The sequence below is a fragment of the Rhinolophus sinicus genome, chromosome 17 (assembly GCF_057876585.1).
Source record: "Rhinolophus sinicus isolate RSI-liver-muscle chromosome 17, RSI-T2T, whole genome shotgun sequence".
Lineage (NCBI taxonomy): Eukaryota > Metazoa > Chordata > Mammalia > Chiroptera > Rhinolophidae > Rhinolophus > Rhinolophus sinicus.
In genome coordinates this window covers 206,473,857-206,496,473 of record NC_142517.1, presented here as the reverse complement: position 1 = coordinate 206,496,473, position 22,617 = coordinate 206,473,857, and the positions used below count along the sequence as shown (strand labels likewise).

Below are 22,617 nucleotides of genomic sequence, written 5' to 3'. Positions count from 1 at the left end.
GGCTCCCAGAACACTGGCAGCCAGGCCCTGACCCTTTACCCAGATTAGAAGACTCTTGTTGGAGGAAAACGACCAGACCCAAGAGAAAGAACCACAGATCCTGAGATCAGCAGTTCCTAACAGATGGCCCCCCCCCCAGATCACCCTCAGTGGAGTTCTATGTCTATAGGCCGTACCCTCATATTCAGCACTTCCAATCGGCTTTTCAGTCCCCCACTCTAAATGTTAGGAGATAACTAAGGTCTTCTGAAACCCAAAGAAAGTTTCTAACACGGAAAATGAGCCAAAACAAACTGGGGGGGGGGGGGGGAGAAGCAGGCTTGGATGCAATGAGCCTGTGCGGGGATAAGAAAATGAAGAATAAACAAAAATTTGTCACTAATATCCTCAGAGATATAAGAAGTGATACCGTATCCATGAAACAACAGAATGCTATTAAAAAAAAAGGAAATGAAAACTCAACAGAATGGTTGGACAACAAAGATGAAGAAATCTCCCAGAAAATAGAGCAAGAAGAAAAACACAAAAAATATGAGAGAAAAGAAAATTAGAGAACCCATTCAAGAGGTCCAACTTTTATAAAGAGAGAAAAACAGAGAGGAAATCAAGAAAACTTCTGAGATCTAAAGCTGTCAGATTGAAAGGGCTCACAAAGTGCCCAGAACAGTGAATCACAATGCACCTCATGAAAGACACCAGTGGGAAATTTACTAACACTGGTGATAAAGAGAAGATTCAACATGCTTCTAGAGAGAAAAAAAAACACACAGGTCACATACAGAGGATCAGAAATTAGAATGGCTTTGAATTTTTCAACAGCAATACTGGAACCTAAAAGACAATGGAGCAGTATCTTCAAAATGCCAAAGGAAAATTCTGTACAACCCAGAATTCTGTACATAGAATAAAAATATTTTTGGATATACACAGTCTCGAAAAATATACTCCCCAGCCATCATTTCTCTAGAAGCTATTAACTAAAGGGTGTGCTCCACCAACCAAGAGCCTAAGTCAAGAAAGAAACCGTATGGGATACTGGAAACAGACCCAATTCAGGAGCAGGGTGAAAGGTATCAGGAGTCTGGTGAAGACAGATTTCTGGGTGGCCGCCGTGCACCAGATGTAAGGGCCACCAGTCCAGGCTAAGAGAGTGACATACTGAAGGCTGTCATCCCCATGGTGCCTATTGCCACTGTACCATCTTTATTTAGATAAAATTTTTATTGAACTATAACATCCATACAGAAAGTTGCACAGATCATAAGTGTACAGCTCAGCGAGTTTTCACAAAGTGAACACATGGGTAACGAGTAACCAGATCAAGAAACAAACATTAGCAGAGCCCCAGAAGCCCTTCCGGGGTCTCCTTCCAAACCAAGGGCTTCTAACATCACAGGTTAGTTTTGTCTGTCTTTGAATTCCTCTATAAATGAAATCATGCAATATATAATCTTTTGTCTGACATTTTCATTTCACATTATGTTTGTGAGATTCATGTTGTATGTATGTATATTTCTTCTCATTACTCGATGTATCCCATTTTACAAACATATCTATCACAGGTAATTTATCCATTTACTGTTGATGGATGTTTGGGTTATAGCCAGTGTCTTCGTTCTCATGAGTAGTGCGGCTGTGAACATTCTATGTACATTTTGTACAAAGGCACACATTTCTGTCGGGGTTATACTTAGGAATGGTTTTGCTAGGACACTGAGTATGCATTTTTAGTACACACTGCCAGTGTCCCAAAGTGGTAAACCACGTAACATATTTTTAAACAGTACAAGATGCCTAGGTAAGGTGAGCCCAGACTTTTATCTGTACTTGGATAGCCCTGACCACATGCTGATGAAATTCCAGCTCCCGGTTCCACACCCTGCTGTGTGGATCAGCTGTGGACAGTCTTTTCATCCCACAGAAGTGTCCTCATGAGATCAGCTCCTGAGAACTAGAAGTAGCCCACACCATACGAGTGAAAACCAGAATAACAGAGCAGCTCACCATTTGCCTGGGCCATACATATGGCTGCCCACTAACAGTACCTGGCCGACCTTTCAGCCCTGCCAGAGGTCTGTGTTTCCCAGGATCCTGTTCTGGCCTTGACTGCCAATGTCCCCAAAAGGGATCAATAACTGGAAGTAGGGGTGGCCGGATGGCTCAGTTGGTTAGAGCGTGAGCTCCCAACAACTGGGTTGCCGGTTCAATTCCCGCATGGGATGGTGGGTTGCACCCCCTGCAACTAAAGATTGACAACGGCAACTGGACTTGGAGCTGAGCTGTGCCCTCCACAACTAGATTGAAGGACAATGACTTGGAGCTGATGGGCCCTGGAGAAACACATTGTTCCCCAATTAAAAAAAAATAATAATAAAATAAAATGCAGAGTTCTTTAAAAAAAAAAGAAGGAAAAGGAAGAACATTCTGACATATGTGACCTTAAGGACTTTATGCCAAGAGAAAAAAAATGCAGCCACCAAAAGATAGATATTGCATGATTCCACTTATATGAGGTACGTAGGGTAGTCAAAGTCAGAGAGGGCCAGGGGAGTGAGGAAGGGGGGAGGGGGGTTGTTTAATGGGCAGAGTTTCAGTTTTACAAGATCAAAAGAGTTCTGGAGACCTGTTATACAACAGTGTGAATATACCTAACACTACTGAACTGTACGCTTAAAAATGGTTAAGATGGCATATTTAATGTTATGTGTATTTTATCACAATTTTAAAAAGTCAGGATGGTGGTTACCGCTTAACGAAAGGAAAAGGGTACAATCTAGAAGGCCCCAAGTTAGTGGTAAGTTTCTGTTTCTTAATCTGAGTGGTGGAAACATTGGTATTTGTTTTACTACTATTCTTTAAACTGGTCATGTATGTTTTCTACACTCATCTGAGTAAATGATATATTTCAAAACTGAAAACATGACTCTGGAAAATAAGACAAAATTGCTTAGACTTCAGGAACCACGCCTTTGCTTAAGTGCATATATTATGCTAGATAAGTAAAATTGTCAAATGTGGAGAGTTTGACATCACAGCACTTCCAGCAGCATGAAATGCAGCCATTCAATTCATTGGAATTTAATACATTTGATTCAGTTCGGTTTTTGGTCTAGAAGAGTGATTCTCAAGGTGTGGTCCGGGACCAGCAACACCAGCATCACCTGAAAACTTGTTGGAAATGTACGTTCTCAGATCCCACCCCGACCTACTGGGTGACAACGGTGGGTAGGGGGCAATAATCTGCCTTTTAATGAGCTCTCCAAGTGCTAATGCTGCAACTCTGAGAACTGCTCAGTGAGACGACCTAACTAAGCGAGCAGTTCAATTTCCTGGCGGGAAGGGCTCCTTAATTCTGGTGTCGTGATGACGCAGCCTCCATGTTGCACAAAGACTCTTCACGCTCTGCAGATTCTTGGACATCGTAAGATAACTCCAGCTCACTCCTTATCAAAGAAATTAATGACAACAATGAAACAATGACGTGAGGAAGAAATGACATTCTCAATGGCTGGAGAAATTACAGTATTTTGATAAATTATCACATATCACAAAACCTAAGGCACCTTTCCTTAGAGGACACATTATTTTATAATACAAGACCACAAAAGAAAAAAGCCCTGCCACTTAAGCTATATTATAAACGTTGACTGCAAGATATACTCTGATTTCAGAGATGCTAAAATGGGGGGGGCGGGGGGGGAGGAAGTGCATCTTAGGTTCAATGAAATATGACAGTTCAGAAAGAACCAGTACTGAATTACTCTTTGAACTTGAGTTTGTAAATCACACAATTTATTATTTGGCTGTTTCATGCCTTACAGATGGGTTTTGACACCGTTACAAATACAAACAGAAAAAAAAAATAAAAGAAAGTAAGTGAAGAATTTGAGGCTATTTTTCAAACTAACACAATTGTTTCATGGGAGCAATAAGACTACGTTCAAAGAGTCAGCCGGCAACTCAAAACCATTGAAGGTTAACTGCCCAAGCGCACAACAGACTGACGTATAAGGAGCTCTGGGAGGGTGCTGTCTCATCAGCAATCCTAGAAGAATCAACACTTACTCAGTGCCCACCCTGTGAAGCTTAACAACAGGGTGACAAAGCTTGCAGAGCATTTTGGATAAACATTCAACCGAAATAATGAAATGCAGGATCTTCTTTATATATGTCATGTTCCAGACTTCCAACTTCCTGTCTAGCAAGCCTGGTGCTGATGAGACAGGTTAGTTAGCATGTTGGTAGGCAGACAAGAAGGTCCCTGGTAAAATAATCAAAGACAGTCATATCCTGAAACTTCAGGTTCTAAAGTAACTCATTCACTCCAAGACAAAATGTAACAGCACCTTGAGATTAATAAATTATCTCATCAATCCCTCTTGGCTGGACAAATGGAGCAGATCTAATAGATCGGAATGGGTTTGTTAACCCCTTCAGGACAGGCAAACAGAACAAACCTGATAGATGAATTCCATTAAAAGGCACCAGCTCCCCTTCCCCAAACAGGCAAGGGAAGGTACAAAGAGCTTTTGCCTCAGTCACTGGGCACCCCATTCGGGACCTCCTCCTGCTTGGGAGCTGCATTTCTTTGCTTTTTAATAAACTACCCTCTTTTACAGCTCCTTGCTTCTCCTTGGTCCATGCTTCCATTCTTCGGTTTCATGAGACATGATCCCAGCACTCACTCGCTCACAGGAAGAATCTCCCACATCACTGACAGCAGGTAAGGGGGGAGGGGAGGAGAATGACCGAGTACTGACTAGTCAGTCCTGGGCCCTGGGCTAAATGCTTTCCACGCATGTCCACCTGCAATCACCCCAACAAAGTGCCGAGGCAGGGGCGGGCTCCTTCTCAGAGACGGGGAAGCGCCCTGAGATGGGTTGACTTGCTAAGGCTCTGTGGCTAACTGGTGGTCGGGCAGAGGTTTGAAACAAGTTCATCTCACTTCAAATCCCATACTTTCCCCACTAGACCTATCTAGTCCAAAGCTATATGCAAATACAGTGTTAAAGACACATTCTGAGGCAGGCCCAGATAAAAAACGGAATTTGCTTATCTATCCTGCATAAGTGATACTGTGTTTTCAGGACTCATGGTAAGATGGGGGGTGAAGGAAAGATTTGGGAATTTGAGCAAAGGAAAAATGGCAGAAAGGAGCTCCAGGGTTGAGTCACGCAGTTCTAACTTGTTCAGGACTCTTTATTAGAAGTGAAAAGTGGGCAGCGTCCAGGGTGAAGAGCAGATGTCAGCAGCTAACGGAGGCTCAAGGCTGACATCCAGCTGCCAGGCTGAAAATACGCAGAGAAATGGAGGCCTCCCCACCTGCTAAGAACAGTCCCCAGAAATGAGGGCCCGGCTGGGCTCTGACCCATCCCTCACCGACCTGGCTGTGGCTATGACAGTCCAAGAGGTCGTTGCTGACGTAAGCCTGAAGCACGGTCTCCCTCTGCTCTCCGGGGTGGGACGTGGTCAAACGCTAGGATGCAGAAAAGCAAAAGGAACAAGTCTGAATGTGGAGAAAAATGTTCATAGAGTGGGTTGTTTTAAACGGCAGTACGAGTAACTACACATTTAACCAAACAAAATAAATAATATCCCGGGGAGCCAGGTAAGCGGCCTACCAGTCCATTAATAAGAAATTACGACATTGTACTTCCAAAGGGGTGATGGAGGGGACGTAGGAGTCAACTTACACACGTGAAATCCCCAGGGAAGTGAAGCAGCACAATGCCTGGTTGTAACTGTGCAGGCAAGGGAGAGCTGACCAGCTGGCACAGGGGTTCTTGCAGGAAGGGGATGAAGAAGGACGAGCCATGAAGGATGAGCAGACTGTGGGCCAGCACAGGGAATACGAGTGTGGGGGTGTGTGTGTGGGGGAGTGGGGGATGGGGGCCAGCACAGGGAATACGAGTGTGGGGGTGTGTGTGGGGGGGAGTGGGGGATGGGGGCCAGCACAGGGAATACGAGTGTGGGGGTGTGTGGGGGAGTGGGGGATGGGGGCCAGCACAGGGAATACGAGTGTGGGGGTGTGTGTGGGGGGAGGGGGGACCAGGGGCAGCTCAGGGAGTTGCAGAAAGACAGGGGGCATTTGTGCTGAGCTCAATGGGGAGGGCACAGGGTAGGCTGCAGAGGGCTTTGAATGAATGCCATGCCAACAACTAGGCTTTGTCCTACACGGCCTGACACAGCCACACGTAGGGGTACGTAGGGGCAGTTGGGTAGAATTTTGTATATTTTGAAAAGCTTGAAGTCTGTTGTGCTGTTTTAAGTAGGAACTTACTTAATGCCCATAGGGCCAGAAGAAAATGTTGCATGGGGAGCATGTGAAATGAGTGTGTGCTTGTGCATATGGGTGTGTACGGCTGTGAGTTAGGATGTAAGAAAGTCATGTAACTAACGTGAGCAACTGTCCTTGCTTTTCTAGAAAAATCTTACTAGATAAAGGTCCCTGATATGGCAGGCCCTGCTCTGGCTGAGGAGAAGCTGCACGTGTACAGAACAGTGTGGGGAGAGGACAGGAAGAGCAGCAGACACCCCAGAACCGAAACGGGGAGGCCTCTAGAGGCAGGTGCGCTGACAGACTGGACCCTCCCTCCCGCCAAGGAGGGAGGCCCTGAGGGAAGAGAGGGCTATATTAAAGAAGGGTGTGCCAGGAGTGTCACATCTGTGGGGTCCCCCTGCTGTCAAGCTCATTGAGGCCAGGCAGGGACACTGGGTGGTAGGGAGGGGCAAGGGGCTGGAGTGGGAGCACTGGAGGAGGACACAGAACAAATCATAAGACATTATATTTTTCCCGGTTATTCTGTGAGAATGTCATTCACTTGGCGAAGGAATACTGTCTCACCAAGAGGCTCAGTAGCATGGACTGACAGGAAGTGCCGGGTGGACAAACTGAGAGCCAAAGAGAAGATGACTCTGGTAACTGGAGCAGACAGGCAAACATCTGGGGAAGGGACAGCTGCTGGAGATTACTCGGGCCACCCCACCACTCTGGTCAACTGACGCAACAAAACCAGAGCAGACATCACTAACTGACCATCCTGGACGCATCGTCCTCAGAGCACTCACGACGTCATTCCTGGAAGCACTTCTAAGCATCAGAAGTACAAGTGAGGAGGCTTTTTCCTATCTAGAGAGAGGGAAATTGTTCAAAGGCATTTTCATGCCACGATACTCTGAAGTTTGGGGATCTGTGAAGGAGTTTGATACTATTCCAGGTGGATTAGAATGGATCATTCAGTTAAAGGGCCAACCAGTGTTGGCTGAGACCTGTAGTTCTCAAAGTGTGGTCTAGCGAACGCTAGGGGTCCCCAAAGCCCTTTCATGGAGTCTACATGGTCACAATTATTTTCATAATACTATATAGATATGATTTGTCTTTTTCACGATGAATCTCTCAGAGGCTATGTGAAGTGTGATACTATGACAAACTGAATGTAAAAGCAGATATGAAAATCCAGTTGTCCTCCATTAAGCCAGACATGAAGAAATCTGCAAAAATGTAACACAATGCCACTTTTTAAATTTATTTTTTGTTTTGGAAGATAATTATTTTTTTTTTTTATAAAAACCAGATTATTTATGTTATATTCTAGGTTTATTATTGTTCATCCTAAATGAATAAATAATTTCAAATTTTCTGTTTTAATTTCTAATACTGTAAATATTGGTAGTTAAAGTTCACATAAACTAAAGCTCTTTGGGGTTGTAATTTTTTGAGAGAGTAAAGAGGTCTGAGATCAAAATATTGAGAACTACTGAGTTAACCATGATCAACCTGAAGACTGGGGAGAAAAGCCACAATTTAGACTAGGCTTTATTTCCCTTAAAGATTTGTTAGTAAGTTTTTACCCTGCTATGTGCTCGAGGCTGCATGGTAACCTCTGAGTACCGAGGGCTTTGTGGCGGTGTAGAGAGAATGACTCCGTGTTCTAACACGCTGACCCCACGAGCCGTGAGTGTGGCTCAGGACCAGGAAAGGGCCAGATGACAGGGGTGTCTCCTGAGTCTTGAAACTGTTTATGTGAAGTTACCGAGGGAAGGCAACGGCAACGGTGATGTCAATACAGGAGTTTTTAAAAAGACGCCAAGGCTGTTTGCAGAAGTTGTTTTTAACCTTAGCTCTTGGTGTCAGCAAGCAGTAGGAAGAAAGATTTTTAGTAGATGGGTGAAGATATAAGCAAGGTAGCCTGCCAAGTAAACCAGCATGGTTTTTTATGTGTGTGTTTTTAACTTCAAGGGAAAGGTACGTACCCAGCGCAGAGCCTGCAACAAGAAGGCTTTCAAGCGGTCGCTGCCCCAAATCAAATCCTTCTTCAGTTTCTCATAATCCAAGGAGGGCAGTAATGGGACATCCTTCAACTTCCTACTCAGCAGCACAAGTTCAAAGAGAAAGGAAAGGGCAAAAGGGCATGTTCATTATACCTCCTGAGTATGATGACACCCAATCTAGAGCTGTTGTGACACAATGTACCAGCAGTGGCCCAGTTGTTTTCTCTGTGCTTCTAGAATTAACTCCAGACTTCCCAGGCTCCCCACCCCAGTTTCAACTAGCTCAGCTCTGCCTTTTCTGTTGTACGTGCCAGGGTTCTTGTAGAACATTTTTCCTAAAATGAGGAGGCCCTGCCGAAACAGCTTTCGAAACCACTGCATTCACATCAGGCTCCATACATTGGAGATGAAATCACCTTGGAGGCATCATAACTTTCCGCCCAAGTTCTATTTAGAATCTTGAGCAAAGTCCAAAGCTATTAGCATCAGCAGGCCCAACAGTTCTACCTAAAAACCTGAAGCCACTGTCCCTCTCAAGCCTGAGGGACTGAACTGGGAGACTATGAGGACAGAGTAGGGGTCAGGAAACAAATGTAGGTGCAGTCAACCCTCTGAGGAGGCAGAAGTAGGGACAGACGGCATGGGGGACATACCTGTAAGACAGGTAGTAAGTAGGACAATTTGCAAACCCTCCTCAAGAGGACTCCAAATCAAAGACCTCAGGGGAATGTAGGTTTCAGTTAAGAGAGGCCTCTGTTCAGAGATCTACACAACGCAGAATGACCCCACCCCTGCCTTGGTCAGCCGGAAACAAAAGGAACCACTTCAGAGTCCTTGTTACCAAAACAAGTGTCTTCACATTTTGTTTTGTTGACTAAGAGGACACTGGAGTGTATGGAAAAACTGATGAAAACGGAATGAGGTCTGTGGTCTAGTTAATAGTACTATATGTTAATTTCTGTATGTTAATGTTAATTTCTCCATTTTGATATTGTACTACAGTCATATAAGATGTCACCATTGGGGACGCTGGGAACTCAACTTCCTGTGAATTCATGATTGCTTCAAAATTAAAAAAATTAAAAAACAGAGCTGACCCGGTGGCTAAGATGGTTGGAGTTCTACTAACGCCGAGGTCGCCGGTTCGATTCCCATATGGGCCAGTGAGCTGTGCCCTCTACAGCTAAGATTGTGAACAACAGCTCTCCCTGGAGCTGGGCTGCCGTGGGCTGCCGTGGGCTGCCGTGGGCTGCCGTGGGCTGCCGTGGGCTGCCGTGGGCTGCCATATGCTGCCATGAGCGGCCGGCAGCCAGCGTGAGCGGCCGGCAGCCAGCGAGAGCTGCCTTGAGCTGCAGTCAGCGGCCGACCAACAACTGGCCACCGACGACTGGCGACCGACTGCCTCAGCCCGGGGGTGGGGGGTGGGGGGGAGCGTAAGGCTCATAATACCAGCGTGGACCAGGGAGCTGTGTCCTACGCAACTAGACTGAGAAACAACAGCTTGAACCAGAGTGGGAGGGGGAGGCAGAAGAAGGGGGAATAATATTAAAAAACAAAACAAAAATATGATTCTTCTAATACTGTGCAGGGACTATTAAAACCCCCTGCACAATAATAAATGGGAACTCATGGGGAATTAGGTGAAAAGACGAAAGATGAAGGGTTCCAATAGACACTGAGATAATACCTCTGGGAGGTAAGATTTCAGGTACTTAAATTTTCTTCTTTATCTGTTTCTATAGCATTCAATTTTCTATAATGAACATGTATTACATTACAGGGAAAAAAATTACATGTTAGTTTTTTTAAATATTAGTTTTTAAAAGACAAAATGAAATCCTCTCACAGGGCCGGAAAGAATAGGCCAGAAAAAAGGACAACACACGAGACCTCAGTGACCACTCCTGGGAGGAGCGTCTCCTATTTTATACATCAAACAGTAAACCCATGTATGTGGGCACACTGATTCTTTTGACACTTTCTTTTTCCAAGGCAGATACTATTGTGAGTTTAAAAACTAATACAGATACTTTTAAAATTCCAATGATAAATAACTGGCCAGTATTCTCCAAAAGTGTCAAGGCCATGAAGGACAAAGACTGAAGAACGATTTCAAATGATAGGAAACAAACACATGACAACAGAACCCACATGTGACCCTGGACTGAATGCTTGACCAGACAAAGGACCCAATGGGACAACTGGTAAAAATGGGGATGAGGCCTGTAGATTAGAGGACCCTGTATCAGTGTTAATTTTCTGATTTTAATAACTGTACTGGGATTGCATAAAATATTAACAGTGGGGAATCTGGACGAAGGATATAGGGAAATTCTTTGTACTATTTTTGTAACTCTGGAATTATTCCAAAATAAGATCTTTAAAAAAGTTTTTAATTTAAAATTTAAACAGGCTCTTGTTCTAGACCAAAAAAGTTCCATTTGTAAAGCCAAGTTTGATGATGTTCTGTAGTTGGGGTGCTCCCTTCTATTGGAGGGAAGAAACACTGTCATGTTGGGGCCATATTTACTTGCCAATAATGGCAAAATAACCAACTAAATGTATCGCCAACTGAGTTGCTCAACAACCGGGTTTTCCATGGTCCAGCCACTCCCCACTGTCCACAAAGACTGGGTCATACGTTCTCCTTTGTCCACCTAACCCCTCCACTAACTACCCTCCTTTCCCCTCTGCAGGTGACCTTGCCTCTTCTGTCACTGGGAATAACATAAGCAAACACCCAAGAGTTTTATTAAGTTCCCGGCACTGTATTAAGTGCTTTATACGTATTAACTCATTTTTAATCCTCCAAACAATCCTGTAATACAGTTATTATCATTGTTCTCAGTTTATAAATGAGGAAGCTGAGGCACAGAGAAGTTATGTGAGTCCGAGGTCACAGAGCTGGTGGCAGAGGTGGGATTTTAACCCCAGCAGTCTGTGCTCATAAGCATTATATTACACAGCCACCGTCCGAAAAGAACAAAGTGCAGGTCCCATACGAAAAGAACAAGGTGCAGGTCCACGTCAGACTCGGGCAGGACCAAGGGAGGAGGAGTGTTGTGTGTATCTCAGGTGCCTTAGGAATCTCACAGCAACCCCCATCCCAGAAGGCTCAGAGGGCCACCAGAAGCCACCCCAGTCCCCATGTCCATGCCAAAGGTTCTCAACCTCTTTGCAACACACATGCCTGATGAAGTCTGTGTGCCTCAGACACCCCCATGGTGACACCCTAATGGATCTGGATAGAAATGCTCAGGCATCCACAAAGCTATCCTGTGCCCTGGTCACAGTGTGAACCAGCGGAGAACATAAAATTTAGACATTGCAACACTCTGCTGACTGCCCTCAGACAGTAGATTAAATTGATTTCTAGGGAATTTTATAGGAACTATTTAACAATTTTTTTCCATTTGATGCTACCTCACCAAAATAAATAGAATTAACATTAAAATATACTTCTGGCTTAACAATGTTACTTATAATTATTGGTATTTCCTTTACTATCCACATGGAGCTCTAGCTAATCAAAGGCATTCCTCTAAGCTGGGCTGTTAAGACGAATGTTTATTAAAGTCACTCTGAATTCCAATCTAACCCATAGCTATCCTCCACTGTAACTGTCCCCAAGCGCAATTACTTACCCGGGTGCCAAGGAGGCTCTTAACATGGTTGAAGCCTGGGGGGCGGGGGGAAGGGAACGGAAGAAAACAGACCATGTTAAACATTGATAGAGATGCATTAATCCTAAAACACCTCACTGTAACAGCACAGAATCAAGATCGGCAAAGTTTTTGACCCACCAGGATCCTCCAACCATAATCATATATGATTTAAAAATTAGCCCAAGCCAAAGTTAATCAATATACTACTGATACATTTCCCAAGGCACTCACCCTTGGTTTGTGGCTACTTCACTCCAAAGACACGCTATAAAAAAATGGGTGGGTTCTCCCCAACCAAACTCCCAGAGGCACATAAAGCTGCTTAGTCAAACACAGCATGGAGACCAACAGCAGTGAAAATCATTTAATTATCCTGCTTTTTTCTTTACTAAGATTTTATCTTTGAGTATAAAACGTACTTTGCACCAAGTCAAACACTATAGCGGTGTTTATAGAAACAAATTAACATGACCTTTCCCCTTTAATCCTGTCTATAGGCCAGACCATTGCCCTCTTTATGGACATTCACATTGTTCCATTTATTTATTTAGTTTATTTTTTTGCCACTACAAGCAATACTGTATGAAACATGTACTAAAATAGAAACAACCACATGCTGTGTGGGGCAATTGTTTGCAGCAACTCAAACCAACTGTGAAAAGATATTTTGAGAAAACAAGGGAAATGTGAATATGGACTGCACTATTATATGATACTAAGGTATTAGTGTTAATTGTACTAGGCACTGTGGTTATCTTTTGTTTTTGTTTTCTTAGAGCCCTTATCAGCTAGAGATATATATTGAATTATCTGCAGGTAAAATGACATAATGTTTGGAATAGGTTATAAAGAACTCCAAGAAAAGGAAATAAGTAGAAGAGAAGAAAGTAAATCTCATTTGTGTGGAGCCCTTTCCTAGGGGGTAGGCAGTGGTACTTGGTTCTCTGTGTCACCACAGCCCTCAAACGGTCATTATCCATGCTTATCATATTGATCTGTGATTATTTTACAATTATTTCTATCTTTTCCCTTCAGCAGACATTGAGTTCCAAAAGAACCAGAGATAAATCACCCTCGTGCCCCCAGCACCTGGTACAGTGCTTGGACATATGGAGGCACTCAGTCAACGTTGGCTGAATGAATGAATGAAGACTGACTTCAAAACGTGGGTACCCCAGAATCCTTTACTGATTTATGATTTAATATATCAGCCTTGGCCAATGACCCTGCTCTCTTGCTTCCCTCTGCAGTATTTACAGACCACACAGATTCCCACCCTGAGACATCCAACCCAGCTTTTAAATGGCTATGACCATGTATGTTTTTGTATTTTTTTAAATTTATTGGGGTGACAATTGTTAGTAAAATTACATAGAGTTTTTGTATTTTTTAACCCTTGATTTTTTTTTTTTAATTAAAGGAATTACCTATTCCTTTACTGGCCTTATAAGACCAGTAAAATAAGACCCATTCTTATCTTACTATAAAACCTAGTCTTATATAACGTAACATAAGACCGGGTCTTATATTAATTTTTGCTCCAAAAGATGCATTAGAGCTGATGGTCCGGCTGGGTCTTATTTTCGGGGAAACACGGTATTGGCCTCTTCATTCGCTACATCCACCAAAGTACCAGGTCCTACTAATTCTCTCACTAAATCTCTCTCACATCTGCCACTTCCCCCAACCCCCTTGCCAGGGACGTCATTCAGAACTCCCTCCCTTCTGAACTTGCAATAGCCTCCTAAGCACAGTGATCACTGACATTCACTGAGAGCTTTCTCTGTATCAGAAACACTGTTCTCAGTACACTACATCCATTAAGTCACCTCGTCCACTGTCACTTCCATCTCCGGATGAGGAAACAGAGGTTAAGTAACTTGCCCTAGGTTGAGAGTCAAACCAGGCAGTTGGGTTCCAAAACCTATGTTCGCTCGGCTCCACTACTCTGCTTTGAGTCCCTCTCTATCTCCAGCCCTCCTTCCACACTCAGCTCAAAGCAATCTTTGTAAGAGTCACATTTTCTCCTGCCACTGCCCTGGCTCTCCAGCTCACCCATCCCCTCAGCCTGTTCCTCAGACCCCCCTCCCCCCATGCTGGTCACACGGGGCCCTACTTCTACCCCCAGCTCCTCCCTCTAGTCTCCCTGATTCCCCATCCTGCAGAGCTCAGCTCAGACAGCCTGAGCTGGTGACACCACTCCCAGCATCGCCCCCCACCCACTCTCGGAACCTTGGCAAGCTGCTACTGGCATTCTGTACTTAGCACCTTCACATTGTGTGGTAGCTGTTTCTCTTTTCCTCTAGTAGTTCTCAGCCGAGGGGTAATTTTGCCCCCAGAGGACACTCAGCAATGTCTGGAGACATTTGTGGTTGTCACATCTGGGCATGGTGCTACTGGCGTCTAATGGGTCGAGGCCTGGGACGCTGCTAACTGTCCGACAATGCACAGGCCAGTCCCCACAGTGGAGAATTATCCGGCCTGAAATACTAACACTGCCAAGGGCGAGAAACTGCTCTAGACACAGGTTTGCTTTTTGTTAATCATCTTCCTATCGAATGCTCAGCCGGCACAGAGCAGATACTGAAAAACTCTTTTTCTGAAATGAACTGAATTCCACAAGGATGTGCAATTACACCCATGGCTGACAGGAGGGCCAGTTGAGGGTGCCGGCAGTGGGTGCGGGGGGACCCCACGAGAGCACACCAGTCAGCACAGCTTCCTCTCTCTTCTGCGTCTCCATGCTGAGCTCCCGGCTCTGACAGGTTGCTGGAGCTGCAGTAACTACCGAGCTCCGGTTTGTTACCTTAACACTGACCTCTGGGTATGAACTTGGAGAACTCACAGCAGGCACAGCCGCGCTTCCTTCCCTGTGTGGTGTCATTAATGACAACGCTTGAACATTGAGGGGGCTCCTCTGATCTGCTGAGCAACCGTTACTTTGGACTAGGTTTCTAAATGTCACCGCCACCAGCTGCAGCTGCTGCGGACACAGCTACAACAGGCTAGCCAAGAAAGAGAAGCCCCGGGAAGAGAAAGACAGAGGCTCCAAAACCACCAGTCAGTTGGAATAATCTCCCTCACAAGCTAACAGTGGGCCTTAGACATGGATGGACAAGCCCCGGAAAGGATCCCCTTGCTAAGGAACTGCTCAGGAGGCCCTGACTGCAGCCCACCTGGGCGCTGTGTGAGGCCAGGACTTTGTGCCAGGAGCTGAGGGGAAAGTCCCTCTGGCTTCGGGGCCCCAGAAGGAAGCCAGCGCCCCCAGTCACATGGATGTGAGTGCACAGGAGGTGCTGGCCCATCTGAGGAAGCAGAGTATGGACGTGGGGCAACCTTTCAGGGCACAGGTGGAGGACAGGGGAACAAAGAAGGCATTACCCCACCAATCAGTCATCGAGCATCTACACTGCCAGGCGCAGCACAGGCTCTGTGGAGCCTGCAGGCATGGGAGAAAGAAATCATTCCCACCTGGGCCGAGGGAAATGGTGGCATTTATGCCTCCGTCACTTCTCAGCTGCAGACAAGGAACCTGAGCTTGGCCCTCAGTGGTCACGGAGTGGGGGAGTGGGGTTTCCTGGGGCCTAGGACAGCTCTTGGTGACAACAGCAGGATGAGGCGCTTTGGTAATGATACATGACATCGGTGTGTTTAGAGAAATGGGTATTAGGGGTAATATGATGAGAGTGTCCCTGGGTCAAAAGCGACCGGAGATTCACTGGGTGAGACAAGGGCAAACAGTCCTTTACTGAGGGGCTTCTCCATGGTCTGAGGCGAGCTATTGAGTGTCGTGACTATCAGCATACAGCATGTCTCCAACTTATCACCGTAACGGTTTGTTTGGGGGACAGGAAAATCCTGTGGGATCAGTGCTACTAGGCACATACTTCGGAAAATCCTGCTCCACAGGATGGCAGGTACATGCAGCCCAGGGAGGGTCAGAAAGAAAGAGCCATGATGACACCAGTGGAGGCTGCCGAGCCCTAAGGTGACTGGAAACCCCCTCAGACCAGGCCCGTCTGCGACCAAGCCTTCTTCCCTGGCCCTGCTTGAGCGGGACTAAAGCTGGACCACCATTGCTGCTTGTGGGGTGCAGAGCAGGACAGTGAGGGCAGGACCTCAGGCAAACGACCGTAAGGATATTAAATAGCCACAGTGGGACACATGAGGAAATGTGCCTTAGCAATGGGTCTGAAGAGGCAAACCAGCAGCCCCGCCCCATGGAGAAGGGAGGGTGCTAGGGCCAATTCTGTAACGAGAAGGGGGCCTAGCATGACACCAAAAGGCAGAATTGTAAACGGAGGAGGGGAGGGCTGGAATGGAGAACTTCGAATGAAGATTTGGAAATGGAGATACGTAGGTGGAGTAGGAACGCTCAAGTGTCTGAATGTGCTACTAAGCTCTACAGAAGCTCCTCGGGCAGGAGTCTGTCTGGCTCACCAGGTCTCCTGCTTCACTGCTCTGAGAGCCTGGAGTGGGGCAAGGTGCCAGGCTGGGGTGCTGGGGCTTCTCGTGGTTTCTGTGACCAGAGCTGAGCTGGAGGGACAGATGGGCGCCACAGCGTGGGAGGCTGAGCACTTTGGACCTGAAGTAATGACAGGTATTCAGCAAGGCAGTAACATGATCGGATGCCTGTATGTACCTAATCCTTCCTGAAACTTGAGGGCATAAATAAATAAGACACAACCAAAAAAACCACTCCAGCTCCCGTGTGAATGAGCAATCAGAAAGGTGAGAGCTTTGAGACCGAGACTAGCTGGGAAATGTTGCTTTAAGCCAGGATAGAAACAGCGAGAGCCTGAACAAACAAGGCCACAGGGAAGGAGGAAGCTCACTCAGATCCCAAGGCCACTTGAACAGGGGTCAAGGCAAGGGAAGAGCCTCAGGTGACTCCCAGGCATTTCCTGGAGTGTCATTCACGAGACAGGAAATACAGGAGGGCAGACCACCTGTTTGGAGGAAAAGACGAACCCAGATTTGGACTAAGAAAATGGGTGTGCCTGTCAGACAGACATTCACGGGGAGAAGGCCCGTCAGTCTGGGTTTGGAGGTCTGGGGAAAGGTCTGAGCTAACAGCACAGTCACCCCCTGCCAATCATGGTCTTACCAACTGACTGAGATCAAAGGTGCCAAGTCCTCTTGTCACCAGGGTCAGTTCAGGTATGTGACAAACATTGGTGTGTGAAGTGTAGCCAGGTGTGCAACTCCCCCTGCCCCAATATACAGAGCACTAGGCCCAGAAAAGCTGCCTCCAACGGGGTGGCCTCCATGCAGGTCAAGGGCTGGCACCGTGCCAAGACTTAAGAAGCCACATAAGGGGGCCTCCCAGGGCGGAAGATGCTGACCTTCAAGCTAGAGCTCTGGTCCCCACCACAGGAAGCTTCAGGAAGAATCTGCCTCAGCAGAACAGTGGCACAGTAGGTTTCCGGAACAACTGCACAAGGCCGTCCTGGAAAAGGGTGCCCTCAGTCCCTGCAGGTCTTACTGCTGACAAAGATGGCTGACCTTGGAAGTCCAGGTCTTCTGTGATGCACATGCCCTGAGTCTTTAAAATATTTAATGCTATCACATCTGGACGCATCTTAACACTTTGTAAGCGGGCATTTTCCCGCCAAATCGCGTTGTAACGCGGGGCTTTTTGGACATTTTCTCGCCAAAATTAGACTTTCCGTAAAATATTCATATCTTTCGATCTATTTGATATTTTTCTATGAAACTTTCAGTGTTTTATTTTAAAAAGAGGTCTCAATTTATTTACTTTGCAAAATTTTTGCCGGTTCCAACTAGAGGCGATATGACGAGTTTACTCGTTTCCCACAAAAAATGTGTTAACTTGTATTTCCAATAAGGTGTACTCGGAGTTGTTGACGAAAGGGAGGATTAACTCCCAAATGGGCCATTTTTCCAAATAAGGATGTATTAAAATGGAAACTCCCCAGCCAATGAACCCACAAACCCAGAGGGGCCACTCAGGTGGAAACTGGGATTCACCCAGGGGCTAAGCTCAAATTTCCACCTTCAGACTGTTTCATGCTTGCCCAGTGCTAAGAAGAGAAAGACAGAACAAGATGTTTTCAAATGCTATTAGCTGCATACAAAGATGTATGGTACATCACTAGAAACAGCAAAAAATTGAAAAGTCACCAAAACATCTGCTACAGGAATGGTTACATGTACCATACTGTTCTCCATTTAAAACTCTGGAGATAAGGAAAATATAAACATGCTAAAAGGATATGGAAGACTCTTAAAAATGTACTGCTAAGTGAACACTTTGTGTAATAAAAACTGATATACATATAATTTGTAAAGTGCTGGAAGGATGCGTTCGAAACATAGTCGATAGCAGTACAGGAAGGAAGGTCAGATGCGGTAACCGTGAAGGAGAAAAGAGGTTTGTGTTTTGCTCTACTACTAAATCGTTATACATTTTCCAGTGAACATATATTCACGTATTACTTGTGTAATCTTAGAAAACAAAAAACTCTACCTCTTGTGCCCTGAGGAGGAAGCTTCTCTTACTCCTTGTCACTAGATTCCTGGTATTATAACAGCAGATTTATCTCGGATCCCAGCTGATTTGGTAAGGACTATGGAATAACAAACCTGAGATTAGGGTGGTGACAGGTAGTCAAACTGGAAGAGCCCACCTGGGAGAGTTCTCTTCTCAAAAAAATTAATCCTCTCATTATCAATCCTGGGAGCACCCGGATTTGACTGCCAGCTCCGATAATGAGAGATTTTTGGACATGAACTAGGTAGTATGGAAACACCTTTCTCCCCAGTCATGGTGTTTCCTCTATGCGCCTCCATCAGTGTAACCTTTACCCCCAGCCCTCAATCCGGGCAATGAGCCTGCTCACAGAGCACAGGTCAGTCCTGCTTCTGGTGGCGGTGGTGGGGTGATGGTGGTAAGGGGTTTGGCCAGAGCTGTCCATGACGGGCTGGGTTCAAAAGTAGGAAACCATTAGTGTCTGGATGTACCCAAATTCTATAGATAAACCTCTGAAGGACTTAAAAAAGAATGTTCATGTGCTGGAGATGTATGTCTCTCTTATAGATGACAAATCGTCTGCTTAAGAAAGTTTCATTATTCAGACCACCTAGCAACCATTATCCAGACCGCTGGACATCGATCTGGAAGATTATCATCCTGAGCCAATCCATGGGTTAAGATCGCAGGACAGACTTTTCCCAAACGTGTGGTTTTTACTAGTAAAATTCTCGACTTTTTTTTCTCCTTTGGAACACTCTGGGTATTTCCCAATTATGTTTTTGATTTGCAAATCCTAAGACACTTGAATAAAGCTTTGCCATTCTTAACTAAAAAAAAAAAAAGGAAACCCACCTGCCTACAAATAAAACCCATATTCTCCAATGAAGTGGAACCTCGGTTTTCAAACGTAATTCGTTCCGGAAGTCCGTTCAAGCTCTGAAACATTCGAAAACTGAGGCATGGTTTCCCCATAGAAAGTAATGCAAAATAGATTAATCTGTTCCAGACCTTTAAAATCAACGCCTAAAACTGCAAATTTAGCATGAATTTTACTACCTAGTTATACCATAAATCCATAAAATGTACAGCGTTCGTAAACCGAAATGTTCAACAGAGATGTTTGAAAACCAAGGTACCACTGTATAAGCTTTGTCAGTATCAACTGGGATATTTTCAGCTACTTTGCCCTTTATTTGTTTGTCCTATTTTTCGATTGGTGTAGAACTCAGCGGGGAAAAAGGGTGCTACTTACTGAGCCCTATCAAACTTTCAACAGTGAATGAGGTTGTGGAAGGCCAGATTTTTAAAGGTCAGATTTAAAAGGCAATATCAAAGTACCACACTTCATACGTAGATACTAGTGGGTCTCCGAAGGGCCTAGCCAAGCCTCTTTTCAAGGTCAACACAACACCCAAGGAGATGGTGATCAAGACCACACTAAAAAGGAGGCTGGCCTGTGCCTGCTTATTTACCCTGAAATTGATGGTCTTCTCTTTGGACCTAGAGTAGAATTTATGCCCTTAAAAAAACTAAAAAAGCAATCTTCTCCTTTCAAACCCTACATGTTATCAGTTCAGTCACTAGCTAGCCCATCTAAACTGTATCCTAACTTCCTCTTCATACATGATAAGTCTGATATCATGCATTGACTTTAGCCACGCCTAATCAACTACAATATATTTTATACTTTTACAATGACCCCATATCTGCTTTTTATCATCGTGTAGAAAAATCTCTTAGGAGCAATAAAAGATAATTTGCAGCTTTATTGCCTGTTCCTAAGCCAATGACTCAGTAAAAAGGAAATGGTTATGAGCTTAGGCAGACATAGCTCATCCTCTCTCCCCTGGTTTCTAAGGCTTAGAATCTGAACCTTAATGGCACCGTACCCGGGAAGGATGGCAGGACTAGTTTTGTGACAAATGATGGGAACTTCTAATGGCATAAAGTATCAGATGCGTAGTGCCCCGTCCCTCTTACAGCATGACATCAGTTTTAAATAAGTTGGATGCATCACTCCACCAACAGAAATGGAAATATAGGCATTGTTGTACATGCAAGATCGGACGGGATTTTGTAACATACACCTGGAATACATTAAATATTTGCTGATTTTAATAAATAAATGGGCGGGAGGGAAGAAAGCAGTGGTCCTAGTACACACAGATCCTGCTATGCTCATCACTGCTAAAAAGCCATTCTTTTGGATAAACACACTCTGCTATTCAACTGACAGCTAACTGTAAAGTGCACTCAGTCCCTCATTCTGGAGGGCCCACAAGAAGGTTACCTTTCTGAAATCCGGAGGTCTCTGTGTGCTTTACTGACAATTTAAAAATGGCCAATTCTCTAAGATTTTTGCGTGCAAAAGCACTGCGGCCAAAGCAGCACAGACTCTGCAGCATCCAACATCCCACCCACATGCCCACCCAACCAACAGCTCTGTGGTGCTTCTGCGTGCACCTCGACTGAGCATGTGGCCAAAGACATTTGTTCTTCACCATCATACTATGGCCCTTCTATGAAGATGCACGAGAGAAAGCACCCTCAGGACTTAGCACCAGAAGAACCACAGGAAGCAGGTGTCTGACCTCCTAGTCTTCTTAAAAAACGTGCTTAAGCTTGCTTTTAAAATGATAGCAATACATCTGCTTGGTAAAAGTTCACTGCCTAAAGGGCACAGAGGGAACCTCAGTGACACTGAAAAGGTCTATTTTATGGACATGTGGTGGACTCGTGAGCATTCATTTTACTGTTGTGCTTTCTCGGTTGCACGTGCAGCACATAGATACAGCAAGTAAGACACAATAAACATTATATAACCATTCTCTCTTACTCTGTAAGTAAAGCATGTAACCGCTCACGTGTCCCTTTCTGCAGAAGCTGCTGGAAAGCTCAGAGCCAAATCTGCGCCTGCCTCTTCAGGCACACAGCAACTTATGACATGTATTTTGGTACTAGCCTTAGCCCTGGCTTACGTTTATGATTCCTACCCTTATTTTCCTCTAACCACAATTTTTTTTCCCACCAGTGTTACTGAGATGTTGACATATAACACGGTGTAAGTTTCAGCTGTACAGTGTCATTTGATACAAGTATGCATTGTGACATGATGACCACAATAAGGTTAGTCAACATATCCATCACCTCACCTAGTTACTTTCTATTTTTTGCGGTGAGAATACTTCAGATCTACTCTCCTCGCAACTTTCAACAATACAGTATTGCTAACTGTATTCACCATGTTGTACATCAGATCCCCAGGACTTACTCATCTTGTGACCAGAAGTTTATACCCTTTGACCAACATCTCCCCCTTTCTCCCATCCCAAGCCCCTGGAAACCACCAATATACTTTCTGTTCCTACAAGTTCTAACCACGATTTCTTTATTTTTATTTTCTATTTTTTCATTTCTTATATTTGTGTTTTCTCATCTTGTCATAATAAGCTGCTTCAAACCTACCTGAGAATGAGGTAGGGTATAAATATTTCTTTTTAAGACTAAAAAAGGCCTCTGTTTATGTAGACCCTGATATTAATGCCAAACCCTTAGTTAAGAGGCCTGGCTCTGACCCCTGGGGGTCCCTCAGATCACCTGGCTCCACCCACTCAGCCTCTGGACCAGACAGCAGGTTGGTGTGAGCTCCCGAACTGTGAAAACTTCCCTGAGAGGCACTGGTGTACCCACGGCCCTGGTGGAGAACCCCACTCCACGCCACGTGCCTCCAGAAGAACTATCCTAAGGACATATCGCCTGTGTAGTATTTTGGCCTGGGATGCAAACCTGAATCTAATCATGAAGAAACAGCAAACACAAAAGATGTTAAATTTTTAAAAGAGGGGAGGGACCATATTCTCCTAAATTGTCAAGGTCATGAAAGTAAAAAAGAGACTGGGGGAACGTTCAAGAGTAAAGGAGGCTAGAGTCATGACAACTCGATGCAATACCTTACCCCAGACTTTCAGGGCCAGAGAGAATGCTATAATGGCTCAACTCACAAAACTGGCAAACACATAGAGTAGGCAAGAATATTGTTATCAATATTAAATTTACTGAAGTTGATAACATATGGTTATGTAAGACAATATTCCTGTTAGGAAACACACTCTGCACTGAAGGATTTAGAAATAAAGGGCCATAGAAGATTAATTTGTCCTCAAATAGTTCAGAAAACAGACTCGT

At 44.9% G+C, this 22,617-nt stretch overlaps 1 protein-coding gene across 7 annotated transcripts in view; it reads right to left on the bottom strand.

The window, feature by feature from the left end:
- ARMC9 (armadillo repeat containing 9) overlaps window positions 1-22,617 on the bottom strand; it is a 136,296-nt gene that overhangs the window by 84,707 nt on the left and 28,972 nt on the right. For all 7 annotated transcript variants that reach the window (XM_019739807.3, XM_074314880.2, XM_019739808.3 and 4 more), the window contains 3 exons: window positions 11,916-11,950; window positions 8,254-8,365; window positions 5,384-5,476 (listed from right to left, as the gene is read on the bottom strand). In XM_019739807.3, the coding sequence (XP_019595366.3) occupies window positions 5,384-5,476; window positions 8,254-8,365; window positions 11,916-11,950 (240 nt within the window). The remainder of the gene's footprint in view (window positions 1-5,383; window positions 5,477-8,253; window positions 8,366-11,915; window positions 11,951-22,617) is intronic.